This window comes from Pteropus alecto, unplaced genomic scaffold (assembly GCF_000325575.1).
Source record: "Pteropus alecto unplaced genomic scaffold, ASM32557v1 scaffold76, whole genome shotgun sequence".
NCBI lineage: Eukaryota > Metazoa > Chordata > Mammalia > Chiroptera > Pteropodidae > Pteropus > Pteropus alecto.
Genome location: NW_006443138.1, coordinates 28,485,038 through 28,499,018, shown reverse-complemented (window position 1 = coordinate 28,499,018; position 13,981 = coordinate 28,485,038). Strand labels below are relative to the sequence as shown.

Sequence of the window (13,981 nt, the reverse complement as noted above, 5' to 3'; positions counted from 1 at the left end):
TCCCTTCCTTCCTTCCTTCCTTCCTTCCTTCCTTCCTTCCTTCCTTCCTTCCAACAAACATGAATTGCGTGCCTTCTGTGTGCAAGAAGCTGTGCTAAGAACCTGGTATAAGTGCAAACAATACAAACACAGACCCTGTCTGATGAGAGAGATGAACATTAAACACAGAGTTAAAAACAATTATTTCATTATAATTATGATGAGTCCTATGTAGGCAAAAGACAGGGTTCCATGAGAAGACAAAGGAGATGTAATCTTTTTTTAGTGAGTTCAGAAAGGCCTCTTCAGGGATTTGACATTTGAGCTGAGGCCTGAAAGATGAGTCGGAGCTGACCAAAGGAAGAGGAGGAGTGGAGGAGAGTTTTCAAGCAGGGGGGATAGTACATACCAAGGCCCTGTGGTAGGAAAGAACTTTCAAGGACCTAGAAAGGGTCAATGAAGCTGCAACGAAGAGTAAAGGAGAGAATGAAGAATTGCGGGCCGTGGGGTTGGGGAGGTGGGCAGGGGCTTGACTGGTCAGAGCTCTGTGAGTCACGAGGAAGACTTCGGAGTTTATCCTGGACATGGTGGGAGACAACAGAAGGGTATGATTGGAGGAGTGATACAATCCAGTGTGTTTTAAGAAGGCAACTCTGGCTGTTGAGGAGAGAATGAATGGAAAAAGAGGGGCAGGGAATAGGAATGAAGCAGGAGGCCCTGAATGAAGTGAGGGTGTTACTACGGAGATACGAGTTAGCGATGATGGGGCTTGGGCTAAGGTGGAAGCACTGAATGAACGATCTGAGGTCCATCTTAGAGGAATAACAGATGGGACTAGGTGATGGAGGGAATGTGAGAAGTGAGCGAATGGAGTCAACACTGAGTCTCAGGGCTCTGGCTTGAGCACCTGAGGGCCTGGGGCTCATTTTTCAAGATGAGTCAGTGATGGGGTGGACACAGATGCTGAGAAGAGATAGAGACTTCAGTTTTGGACACATTAAGTTTGAGACGTCCTTTCATATAGTATCAGTTCTTTCCTCTCTACTGAATCATTCTCATTAGCACCTACATTCTTGTCTTTTCTATTTTACAAATTAAAATCCTGCCTTGATCCTTCTTTGCTCTCTAGTAACAACTCCTTTTCTCCACTCCTCTTTAGAGCTAACTTCTAGAAGTCATCCCTAGCATGCTGTCGCCCCTTTCTCAATTCCATTCACTTTTCGACCCACTCCAGCCAAGCATCTACCCCCAGCATTCCATTAAAACTTCTCTTATCAAGGCCACCACTGGCCACCATGTTGCCAAGTCCAATGGCAACAACTTCTGTCCTTGTACCACCAGCCTCTTGGTAGCATCTGCATGGTTAATCACTCTCTTCTTAAAACACTCCTGTCTACGGTCATGCCACCCTGAACAAGCCCAATCCTGTCCGATCTTGGAAGCTAAGAGGGGCCGAGCCTGGTTAGTACTTGGATGGGAGACCACTTAAGAATACCAGGTACTATAGGCATGAAAAAATAAAAATGTCCTTGTACCACCAGCCTCTTGGTAGCATCTGCATGGTTAATCACTCTCTTCTTAAAACACTCCTGTCTACGGTCATGCCACCCTGAACAAGCCCAATCCTGTCCGATCTTGGAAGCTAAGAGGGGCCGAGCCTGGTTAGTACTTGGATGGGAGACCACCTAAGAATACCAGGTACTATAGGCAAGAAAAAATAAAAATAAATAAATAAGGGATTGTGAGCTGACAAGGTCCTTGCAATCTGTAAGGTCAACCAAGGGTTGCCTCGCCTGAAAAAAAACAACAAAAAACCACTCCTCTCTTTTGGTTCCATCACCCCAACCTCCCCTAGGTTACTCTTTCCTCTCTGGAGGTGCCCCTCTCCAGCATAGGTCTCCTCCTCCTGCTTCTCCTCCTGACCTCTAATTTAGGGCCGGCCACTAGGCCCCCTCTCCCTCTTAACTTTATTCTAGGCAGCCTTGCCCATTCCAATGGCTCTAAATTCCGACTACATGCTGACAACTCTTGTGTTTATCTCTTTCTATGAGTTCACCCTTATTATTTTATTATTAGTTACTAACTAGTTAATTTTCCTTTTAATTGATCTATATTGTTTATAAAAGACCATGTTAAGTAATGGTGTCGATGAGTGTGGAGGGCTTATGTAAACGAGCAACTCTAAGCATTTCACTGAACTTGTCCAGCCCACTTCTGAGTTCTGCCTGTTGAATTCATCTGGGTGTTCTGGTCTGGAGGTCATGGGCAATAGTCACATGACCATTGGTTGTGCTAGCATCTCTTGCAGAGAAGTCAAGTTGCCTATATTTTGTGTTTTAACTGGTATTTAATATTTTAACTTGTTTTTAGTAACTATTGGACAATGTCTGGTTTAAGGAACTCTTCAGATTAAATGTCTCGAAACCAACTGAAAATACGTGTACATTTATTTAGTATAATTTGCACAAATCACTGTTGTGGGCCTGAAACACAAACATATTCATAGGCAAAGAGTGTTCTCAAGTCTCAGCAGCTTAGGAGGCTGTCCACTGTCATCTGGCCACCTCTGTTCTCCTCCTGCCCCGGTCACCAGGCTCTGCTGCTTCTCCATGACTCTGGGCTCCTCTGAGTCTCCCTGAGACTGCTGCTGAGGTTTATGGCATCATTTCTCTCCATGATGTGGCTGCAACAGCTTCCTGAACAGCCTCCCTGCCTCCAAATCATCTTCTAGAACAATCCTTCTAGGATACCCATTTGGTTCTGTCACTCACTCCTCTTCTTATATTTTTTCAAGGGCTTCCCACATTCCTTGTAGAAACCCTGAGTTCCTCAGCAAAGCAAACCAGGCCCTATCAGCTTCCTAGCTTCTCCTGCCCTTCGGCACACTGGCTCCCCTCCTGCACTCTCACTAACATGTTCCCTCAACTTTATCAAGGCCATCACTGGCCCCGATGTTGCCACACAATTCTGCTTTCCTCTTGCTGCCCAATCCCAACCTTGCAGGTCCCTGTTTAGTTGCCAATCTCTCAACCTCCACTGAACCTTGGACATACCTTCTGCCTACCATTGGAGTTGTCTCCAAAACCCTGACATTTACCTGCCTGTCACCCCACTAGGCTATGGGCTCCTTCAGGAAGAGGCAGTTCTTTTCATCTCTGCATCCCTGGCCTATATATGAATTCAAGAAATGTTTGTAGGACGAATGAATGAGTGAGTGAGAGACTAAGCGAATGAATGTGACCGTGAGCAACGTGGTCAGCTGGGGAAGGAGCCTAGTGGCCCAGGATTGCGGAGCCTGCTGGCCTGCTCTGCAAGATCATCTGGAGCTGATCCTGAGACCTGGACAAGTTGCCAGGAAAGTGGTCTTGTGGATTCCAGACCATGGGCAGCTTGACAGTATGGAGTGCAGATGCATCCCTCTTCCTTCAGCTGCACATGCAAGTGAGTGATTAGATCCGGGGAAACTGGGGATGATTAGACAGCTTCCAACCCAGCATGTCTGGACCTGCCTCAGCAGGTGCCGCTGATGGGCGAGTGAGTCACGAGTGGTGTGGTGCGGCTTCTGCTCAGCCTTTCCTCCTTCCTGTGGGTGTCTGCAGGGGCTGCAGCAAGCACTTCACAAGGGTGGAAAAAACATCAGCACAGATGTTCTCTGCTTCTTGCATAAACAGGTACAATCTTGCATAAAATGGCTTTAACACTGATCTGTGCATGGAATCAGTTTGTGTTGTAGTGAGATCAAAATAATCTGTGATCAAAATGAATTTCATCATCTCAACTTTTTTTTTTATATAATAGCAAGACACTGTCTGGCAGACAAAGGACCTGGCTGGGAGCTGAAACTAGGTAATAACATCAGCAGGGATTTCTAATTGGCTGGAAGAGACAGCAAATATCTGGAAGGTGAGGTGCAGGCCAAGTCCAGGAAGAGGTGTGTGCATTGTAGATGAGGGACTTTTGCTCCTCGTGGAGACTTGAGCCCAGGTTTCAGGATGAGGGTGGAAAATGAAACCGCCCACTGCCACGGGATGTAGGAACTCTGGTTTTATTTCTGCGGTTCTTGGCTCATACAATTCAATTAAAAATATCCTCATCCGCCAGAGAGTTATTTTTGTTAGTCGGAACTCGTAACGTGCCCAACAAAGGTCAAGGCTTTTTGGAAAAGTGCAACGTGGCTAAGAAAATAGAGCAGAAGGAGGCTGACGCATGAGGATCTGTCAGTGTTCCTGATGATGACACGAGGATAAAGAAAACCTCTTTTGAGGGGTCCTCAGAGGAGATTCCTGCCAGTAACATCTTGAGGATGCACGAACCAAAAGAACTCGGTTTAAACTACCCAAACACATTAGAAGTCGATGTGGATGCCTGAGAGGATATTCCTTTTGCTGGGCCTGGCAGCATCCATTTGCCAGTGGATCTCAAACTCAAGGGGCATTGGAATCACCTGGCAGGCTTATTAACACACAGATTGCTGCCCCCAGAGTTTCTGATTCAGTGGGGCTGGGGTGGAATCTGAGAATTGATATTGCTAACAAGTTTCCAGGGGCTGCTACTGCTGTTCCATGGACCATACCCTGAGAACCACTGCTCTACATCAATCACAGTGGGTGGAATGAGAAATCAGGCCTTTGGCGTCAGATGCCCTTGAGTATGAATCTTGTTTCTATCATTTAGCTCATCAATTCAAGTCCCCCAATTCAAGCCTCACTTTCCCGATCTGTAGAATGGAGCTGACACCTATAACACTTAATGGGCAGAGTAGTTATGAATTTTAAAGGAGACAATGTATATAAAGTTCCTAGTATATAACAGCACTTAATAAAGATAATTTTCATTATGTACCTGGAGACCAAATGTGAACTGACATGCCAGGTGAGTAAGTGGATTTGAAGTTCCCTCTAGAAAAAGTAGTAAGACTCTTTACCTCACTGCCAATTAACCCTGCCTGAAATTACACCATTAGACATTCATCCATTGACCCTATTAAAATATACATATATCAGAGAGGAAACAATCTAACTCAGACTTCTTGATATTTATGAATCAGTTTCTTGGCTCTGCTTTCTTCTCAGGTGAGAGGGTCAGAGCATAGCAAACAAAGGTGAGTCAAGGGATAGTACCTGATTCTGTTCAACTTTTCTGCCACTGGCCAGGGGACTAGTCATTTCTTCTCTCTGGGCCTCAGTTTCTGCTTGGGTTAAATGAGAGGGCTAGACTAGCTGACCATCCAAGGGGTCTTCTGGTGCCACGATTCACACCTGGGTCTGACAGGAACTATAAAGGCATTCAGACCACACTTCTCTTGGGAGGAAGCATAGAGGCAGGATGGTGTAGGGTTAAGGGCTCAGGTTATAGAACCATTCTGCCTGGCCTCAGATCTCAGTCATATTACCTCTGTGATTGTGGGCAAGCTACCGAAGCTCTCTGTTCCTCGGTTCCTTCATTGGGCATAGACTAACAGCACTCACCTCACAGAGTTGCTGTGAAGATGAAATGAGATTTTGCATGTATAGGTCTTGGAAGAGTGCCTGCTGGCACACAGTAAATTCTTGGTATATACACATGAGTTGTCATTATCATTTCACAGATGGCCCTCCTGAAAAACCCCAGGAGAGTATAATTCCCAGGAAGCCCCTCCTAAAGTCACATTTCAAAGAGTGGCCAGTTTCAGCTCATCCTGAATATCACACAAGGATTGGGTGGTAGATTTGTTCATTTTTGTGTACAAGCCCAATTCATGTGATAATGTGACCAAACCAAAGGGAATCTCAACTCTGGACCAATTCACCCCACACTTGGAGTCCCAAGATCTTAGGTAAGTGGGTCCTAAACACTCACGACACTTTACTGTTAAAGAAAATCTCTTCTCTATCTGTGTGTGGGGTGGGGTGGAGAGTGGGTGTTGAGCATGGGGGAAGGGCACTAGAGAGGTAAGAGTTCAAGCCCATAAACCCCCAAGACATCACTTTTAGAAGAAACCCTCTTCTTCCATTCCTCTGGGTAGTGGCAGCATCAAGTTTTCAGAGCAGCAGAAAGAATCCCTAGGTCTCTATCCCTTCTTGCCCCAGGCCCATGTCCACCTTCCTCTAGACCCATAAGGATCTGTCTGGGCCCTTGCGCTCTTCTCCTCCTTGTGGAATTCCTCAGGAATAAGTAACTGTTCTGAGGTTACACCCGGCACAATGGGCAGGATGTTCTCAAATAATTTCTCCCCAGCAATGAAAGGCCGGAGCTTTCCAGCCTGTTGAGTGTGACAGACAATCTGTCTTCATTTCTGAATGTCCCCTAAGAAGAACAAATCTGTTACACTCTGACCAACACATTACTATGGAAATGAAATATTGAAATCTGACTAAAATGTCAAACTCTAATATCTAACAAAGAATGGAGTAGACACAGTGAGAGAAGGAATACCCAGGAAACTTTCTTCTGGCAGCTCAACCCCAAAGCTGTCCTTTGTGCTTTCTGTGGAAATGACAGATACCGATGCCCTCCACATGTATGAGATTCACATTGGGAAAGATTACCCAGGCCAAACAAGAGGCTGCTCATAGCCAGCATGGAACACTCCCCCATCCACTGGCCTTCAAACCTGCTGAAGCGAACATTTCAGAAAGGAAATAGAGCAGAGCCAAATTTCCCAGTCATGTGAAAACTGAGAGGGAGAAGCTTCCAGTCCCAAAGGATCTTAATCTTAGCTGCTGTTTGGCTCCTGCTACCGAGCTGGCCACCACCCTTCTCTCCTCAGCATTGAGAAGACTTCCTCAGAGTACTGCACGGTCCCTGAATGAGCTCCTTTCCTTCCCCAGAAGTCCAGAAGTTCTTGTCTGGGGAGTAGGCTCTATCTCAAACCAGACCTGAAGAGTCTGAGGTTTCCTTGGCTTGGGCAGGGCGGGGGTGGTGGTGTGTCTAATGCCTCATGCTTTCAAGTGGGAAAAATAATAATAGAAGTAGCTAACATTTTTTTTTTAAACCGTACTAAGTGTCAGGTGCTGAGTTAAGCACTTTATATGCATTTAAAAATTTAATTCATATGAGGTAGGTACTATTATTCCCATTTGATAAATGAGGAAATTGAGGCTGTCTTCTTAAAAAAAAACAAAAACAAAAACAAAAAGCCCTTTCCAGGTAAACAGGAATGAACATGGCCCTTTGAGCTCAGAATGCCTTCTATTATTATTTAAATAAAGCCTGGTTGAATACATTCCTTTTGGAGTGTGTCTTCTATGGAAGTAGGACAAAAGGGATAGAGAGGTCAGCTTCTAACTAAGAGCGCCAAGGGCCTAATTCTGGAGGCAAATGTCACAGCACCTAAGATGCTCAGACATTGGTCAGCACTGAAAAGGATTCTGCTCGGCCTCTCTTCCTGTCCCCCACAGGCACAAGAGTTGGGGGGTCCCCCCTTTCCCTGTTCAGAGGCTTTCGGTCTCTCGCCTTCCTGTCTGGCTGCTTCTTGGAGAGTGCTGTGGCTTGGGCTGTCTCAGTCTCCAAGGGGATGGGTGATTTATGCCCTTTTATTCAGCAAACAGCTTTGTACAGAACGGATGCGACTTGCTGAATGTCACCAGGCGGGGGCAGGGAATCCGTGTAGAATCCCAATGAAGGCTTCCAGGCCTGGGCAAAATGGCACCTGGTGACTCTGCTATTGTGTGTTTTCTCTGGTGGGAGTAAGGAAGCGGCAGATCCTGAAAGGTTCCAGGACAGTTGGTTTGAGTGGCAGGAAAATGCCAAAAACCACCAGCGTCTGGCTCCCCTGCTACTGCCTGTTTCTTCCTGCTTCTCCATCTTCTTTCTCCTGGCACTTTGCAGGAGACAAACCAGGCAGTCAGCAAACTGGCGGACCTGGGGGAGGAGGGTGCCCTTCTGTGGAGCTGTTGTGTGCAGAGACTGAATGTACCCAGACCTCAGAGCCCAGGGCCTGCATGGCTGCAGAATAAAGCACAAGGGATCAAGGCATTCACTGGGGGCAGTCTCGGGGCTCAGCTCTGTACTGGGCCCTTCCCAAACCCACAATGCCTGCTGGAGCTTCCTCAGCCCCCAAGCCTCCCTTTCTATGCTTCTCCATTCTTCTCTCCCAGTTGATATCCGGACCTGTAAGTTCCCTGAGGCCACGAGGCCCGCCTATTTCTCCTCCCATCCCACATACACACAAAAGACAGCCAGCTCAGCCCCATTCCCAACACATGGAAGGCACTCAGTGTTTACTGAATGAATGATGGATGGTCATCTTGTTCTCCCATGAACTCCGTCACCGCCCTGGAGCCTCTGCAGGATGCTCTGGCAGGATGACAAAGCATGGCCTTCATGTTTAGGGCAAATGATTCTCATGATGTCAATGTGCTACAAATGCACTGAGGAATGGGAAAGATGATAGATTTACAGGAGTTGGAGTGGCCTCTGAGATCACAGAGCCCAACTCTCGTGCTTCACAGATGAGGAAACTAAGGCCTAGAGAAGTGACTTGCAAAAGCTACACAGCACATTAGGAACAGAGCCAGGTTCAGAGGTGGGGCCTTTCTCTCAGGTCTAGCTAGCCACATTTCCTATCCCTCCACACTGCCTCCCCATCCGAGGCCTGACCTTACCTCATCCACTAGCTCCATCCCCAGCCTAGCTCCCCTCCCAGCACAGGCTGCATCTGACCAGAGTCTCCAGCCCACACACTCAGTCTCCTAGGGAAGACGCAATTAGTTTTCATTGTGCCGCTCAGCACGACCTGGGCTGGAGAAAAACCGTGTGTTCCCAGCACTCCTGCCAGGTCAGTGTGGCTCTGGCAGGTCAGAATTCCAGGGCCAGGCAACATGGGGACTGGGGAGGCAGAGGAGAACAGAGCAGACAATCAGGGCTTATAAGTGAAACAGTCACCCCTGTCCCCAAAGCACAGAGACAAAGCAGGGTCACCCAGGGAGTGTGAAGCAGTCTGAAAGAATGAAGCAATAGGGTACAGTACCTCCACTCACCCTCCTACAGAATGTAAAGGGGATAAAAGCCAATGAAAAGGCCTCAGTGGTGAACCAGATGGAGGAAAAACAGGGAAAGGAAGGAGCCTGGAAAACTTGATCTTTCTCCTCTTTCTATCATTTCTTCAGGGCATCCTACACGGTAGGGGTGGTGGTAAAGAGAAAGAAGAACCAGAGGCAGGGTGAGAAGAAAGGAGGGTGAAAGAGAAAAGTTGCACATTTATCTTGTTTACTTTCCTTTGCGAGGCACTCAGAGCATCTCAACTACCAGTTCTGGGAGGGACAGCAATTGTCCAAAGCCACTGAGAGTCAGAGGCAGGAACTGGGTTCTGCAAACTGAGGGTCATCCAGGGATTTCAAGGTCCCTCAGATGGATCCAAGCCCCTACTCTGCTGACTGTACTCAGACAACCACCCTATCAGTAAATTTAGGAATGTGACAGGGATTCCAACAACTGCTCCATCCCACACAATCCCACATCCCTACTCTACGCGTGGAGAAGCAGGCCCAAAGGGCAGTGACTTATCCAAAGAAACAGCAACAAAGACACTGATCCTTAAATGAAGCCAGGTCTCCGAGCTTCCACTCCAGGGACATCAACAACCTGACCAGTTAGGCTGGGTGACTCTCACACTTCCAAACCCTTGATCAGGAGCTCCCTGCTCTCTGTAGCAGGCCTTTGCTGCTTCAAGAACAAGGACAAAAAGGAGAGTTTCTCCCAGGACCCCTGGGAAAACACTTCTGCTGACTGTACCCAAGGAGAAAGGGGGAGAGAAGTGGGGCAGCTCCCTACAGAATGGTGACCTTCAAGAACAGCTGAGCCTAGAGGACCTAGTGGAAGAATAAAGGAACATCAAGGGAGTGGAAGAGGCCTGCAGCAGACTTCCCAGGGCCTCATCTCCTCTATGTCAGAGAAGGGGTGACTCCAAGGCCCTGCTCCTCAGCCCCATGTAATGTCACTGCGCCCTCCTGCTCCAGATGGGGAGTGAGTGTGAAGAGACTCTACCCTGTACACACCGGCAAAGCTGAGCATTTGCAAAGGCAGCCGCCTCAGCATCCCTATCTAATAGCCTTTAAAACAATTTCCTTTGCCATGATTTTGGTGGTCAATCTATCTTTGTGGAATCATAGTATTATCTTGCTCTAAAATGCTCAGTCTAACCCCTTCTGCTTTCTGCCTTATGTTTGCCTCCACCAGTATGAGAATGAGCTTGTGCAGTTGTGGATAGGCAGACGCTTATGGAAGGTCTGGAGGATGGACAGGTGGCAGGGAGAGGCCGGCTGTTCACCAGGTGGAGACGGCCCCGGCACTGACATAGCCCTCTTCTTTTTCAGGCTCCTTCTCTTACCCCTGAGGGTGGCAGAGATGGAGGCCTTTTTGTCTCTCTTGACAATTCCTATACCAATGGGGCCCCACGCACAGGTGCTCAATAAATGAATGACTTTCGAGGGAAAACGGAGGCTAGTCAAGATGCAGAGACTGGCTAAAAGCCATGGGGATTCTGGTTCCTGGGGCCAATCAGGAAGCTGCTAGGACTGGAGCGAGGATTTCTGGGAAGTGGCCAAGATTTCAGAGGTCCCTCTCTTTTCCCTGAGTCCTTCCCCAACTGAGGTTCCTACACTCCTGGGAGATTCTGGGACTGAGGGGGAAGGGTTAAATGGAAAGAGGGGGAGGGGAGCCCGGAGGGCTGGACACTCACTCCAGCACATCGCGGTTGAACTGCTTCTTGCTGTTGCCCAGGAACTCTCCAATCATCTGCCGGCTGAGGCCTTTACGCTGGAGCAGGAAATGGGCCACTCCGATGGGGGTGTCAGGGATGAAGCCTCGGGAGATCAAGAACTGGATGCCCTTGTCTGGGTTTCTGGGGGTGCAGGTGAAGGTGGGAGAAGGAGGAGAGAGTGAGCCAATGCCATCCTTGACTTCTTCCTTTCTTCCATCCCGTGGAACCCATAAAAGTGCCTGGAGGGCCTTGGAAAGAATTTCCAGAAAATGGCAGGATTTCTTCTACTGCAGAGGGTTCCTATGGAAAGCACCTTTCACCAGAGCCTCACTCTCTTAAACTTCCCCACACAGTGATGAAGATAGTGTGAGGCAGGAAGCAGGGAAGGGGAAGTCTGGCCAAGCAAAGTGAATTCCAGAGCAGGTGAAGAGGTGTCCCTTCTCTCTTCCTGTCTCACTCCCACTGGATCTTACCCTGAGGTCTCTAAGGCCTGCCAAGAGGTCCCCAAGGTCCTTTCTGCCTGCCTGTAACCTATTGTTTATAGGCAATACCCACCCCGGAATCTGGAGAGGATGAGATTAAGAAACAGAGGTGAGATCTTCCCCACAATCCCCTTTCCTTGTCAATGGTGACCACACAAGAATCTTACTCTACGGCATTTGCTTTCTCTTTTACATAGAGTCTCCATGTGTGGGTGTGGGTCTTAAGGCAAATGTGCTCACAGTGTGGTCTGCAAATTCATGCTGTCCCTAAACTGTTTCTTACTGGTCCAAGAGAAGATGAGTACAGAAATAGAGGATAAGCATTTAGAACCTTTTACAACAGCACTTTGACATTTTCAGGACAACCAAGCATGTGATTGTTTTTCTAGCAGTTCATTTTTATTGTATTTTCCAAAAATATCGGCCCACGGTGTATTGGGTAAAAACCCAAACTGGTCCTCCCCAGTAGACAGTTTGAGAACCAGTGTCTTGAGGGATCCGAGTATGTGTGAGCATTCATGTGCATGCCAAAGTGATGTCATGGATGTGTCAGGTTGGGGCTGTGCTCACCAGGAAGGCAGCTTGATGCAAAAGAAAGAGCAGTGGATTGGGAGTCAGACAAATTTGGGTTCACCTATGTCTGCTGCTTACTAGCTGTTTCACAGTGTGCAACTCACCTTATTTGTGTGAGCCTGTTTCCTTTTCTGTAAAATGGCATAATAATATTCTCTCTAATATTGAAGATTGCAGATGCTTTATGAACAGTAGCTAATCTCCCTAGGACATAAGCTTCTTGAGACCAGGAGATGTGTCTTACTCACCTTTGTAGTTATTGTGTGTGGCACTCAAATAACATGGCAGGAGGGATGCTGTGTTTCCTGGCTCAGGGATATGAAGACAGGGATGACTGCAGGGCGGAGATCAGTGCCTCATATACTTGAAATTTCCCTGGGAAGGGCATGTGCGTGCCCTCTGCTTACCACTGGTTGTATGCATTCTGGTTGCAAGGAAAGGTCTGGTTGGGGGCTCTGGGCTATGGCAGTCATCCATTTCTCTCCTTCCATTCTCCTATGCTCTGTGTATTCTACCTCTGCTAGCTTCACACTTTCTTCCTATCACCCTTTCCCCCTTTTACTGAACCCTCTTCTGCTTTCTACCTGTCCTCCTTACAGTAAGTCTCTTCCCTTTGTCTCACCCTGTCCCTCCTCCATTTTTCTTCATCTCTTTTGCTCTCTGCCTGTTTCTCCTCTTCATCAACCCCACAGGACTGCTGTTTCTCTAACTTCATATACAATGGATTTCTGCTCAATCTTCATACTACCTGTACTATTATTTACTTAAGGCTATATTTTCTTTTAAATTTTCTCACTTTTCAAACCCCAGCTTCATCGTAAGCAGTAATAGTGGTGAAAGATTGGGTTTGAAATGTTATTTTGTCCCTCATCCTTCTTAAAATAAATTAATAACAATTAAAACTAAAATGTGTATTTGAACACAGTATCTCAAGAAAAGGCGCAGCACAAACAACATCTGGGAGGACACTGGGACGATGTTGCTAAATTACCTGGCACTCTGCTAACCTATCAATGTAGGTCCCGCCTCTTCTTCCCTCCCTCCCGGACCTCCCCAGGACGCGCGGCAGCTCGGGAGCCAGTGCTCACTTACAAGTTGAAGAGGTTGAGGCCGATGCGGTAGAGGCGCTTGCGCAGAGTGTCGGTGGAGAGCGTGGGCGACTTGCAGCTGGCCGGGTTCTCGCAATGGTAGCGCGGCAGGCTCAGGATCATAGCCTGCAGGGCTTCCTTGGAGGTGGAGGCTGAGACTTCCGAGCCCGACTTGGCAGACTTGGTGGACGTGCTGCTGCTGCTCAGCTGCTCCGAGTTGTCACCGGCCTCGGGTTCGGCCCCTTTTCCCACCTCCCCCGCCTCCTCCACCCCTTCCTCCTCTGCCTTCCCGGCCCCAGCCTCCTCCACCACCGCCTCCCCGGTCCCAGGCGGGTTGGAGTGCAGGGCTGCGCCGGCTCCCGCCTCTGTGCACGTGGTCTCTGCTGGAGCATCGCCCTGGCCCGTAGCGGGGGCCGCAAGAGCCTCCTGACCCCGGGCCTCGCCCTGCTCGTCTAGGCCTACTATGGACTCTGCTGGGGCCTGGGAAGTCTGCGCGCCCAGGCAGTTGGCCACCGACAGAGCGGTGGAGGAGGAGACAGAGATGTTCTGGTTGGCGATCTGCACGGTGACATCCCGGAAAGCCATCATGAGGGTGCTGCTGTGGCCCTGGGGTAGGCCGGCAGACTCCACGGCCTCTTCCCCGGGTCCCGGACAGGCATTCTCGGTCTCCCGCATTTCTGCCTCCAGTCCTGGCGGCCCCGCGCCCGCGTGCAGGGCCTGGTGTATCTGGTAAGCCCCGCTCTCCTGCAGGGAGCACATGGTCTTGAGGCTCCAGGTGCTGAGGGCGTCGTCGATGGACTTGGCGAGGGACTGCACCTGCTCCGTGAAGGAGTCCTCCAGCTCGGTGAGCGTGCCGGCGAAGGTAGGCGGCAGGGAGGGAGAGCGCACCAGCGGCAGTCCCAGGAGGCCATAGCCCTCCATGAGCGCCTTCTCCGCCGCCAGGCTCTCCGCCGTCGGCGCACGCACTTTGCGCAGGGAGATCCGCCGGGGCAGGCGGCTCTCCAGGAGCGAGTTGCGGATCTTCTCGAAATTCTTGCTCAGCTGGTACTGGCGGAAAGCGGTTTGGATGGTGCAAGCGGCGCGCCGGGACACCAGGTGGCCCCCGTACTTGTGTTCTAGCATTTCAATCTGCAGCAAGGACGGAGAGGAAGAAGTGCGCAGTTAGGGAAGGGGTGTTA

The 13,981-nt window shown here is 49.1% G+C and overlaps 1 protein-coding gene and 2 pseudogenes across 2 annotated transcripts in view; 2 read left to right on the top strand and 1 right to left on the bottom strand.

Annotated features, from left to right (window-relative positions):
* Positions 1 to 13,981, bottom strand: part of IQSEC3 (IQ motif and Sec7 domain 3) — a 100,884-nt gene that overhangs the window by 23,581 nt on the left and 63,322 nt on the right. Inside the window, exons 4-6 of one of the 2 annotated variants that reach the window (XM_006923865.1) lie at positions 13,119 to 13,931; positions 12,808 to 13,082; positions 10,640 to 10,801 (exon numbers count right to left, since the gene is read on the bottom strand). In XM_006923865.1, coding sequence (XP_006923927.1) covers positions 10,640 to 10,801; positions 12,808 to 13,082; positions 13,119 to 13,931 — 1,250 coding nt within the window. Of the gene's footprint in view, positions 1 to 10,639; positions 10,802 to 12,807; positions 13,932 to 13,981 lie in introns of both variants that reach the window. The other variant, XM_006923866.1, reaches the window with a different exon arrangement.
* LOC112472392 lies at positions 1,371 to 1,489 on the top strand (annotated as a pseudogene).
* On the top strand, positions 1,571 to 1,689 carry LOC112472389 (annotated as a pseudogene).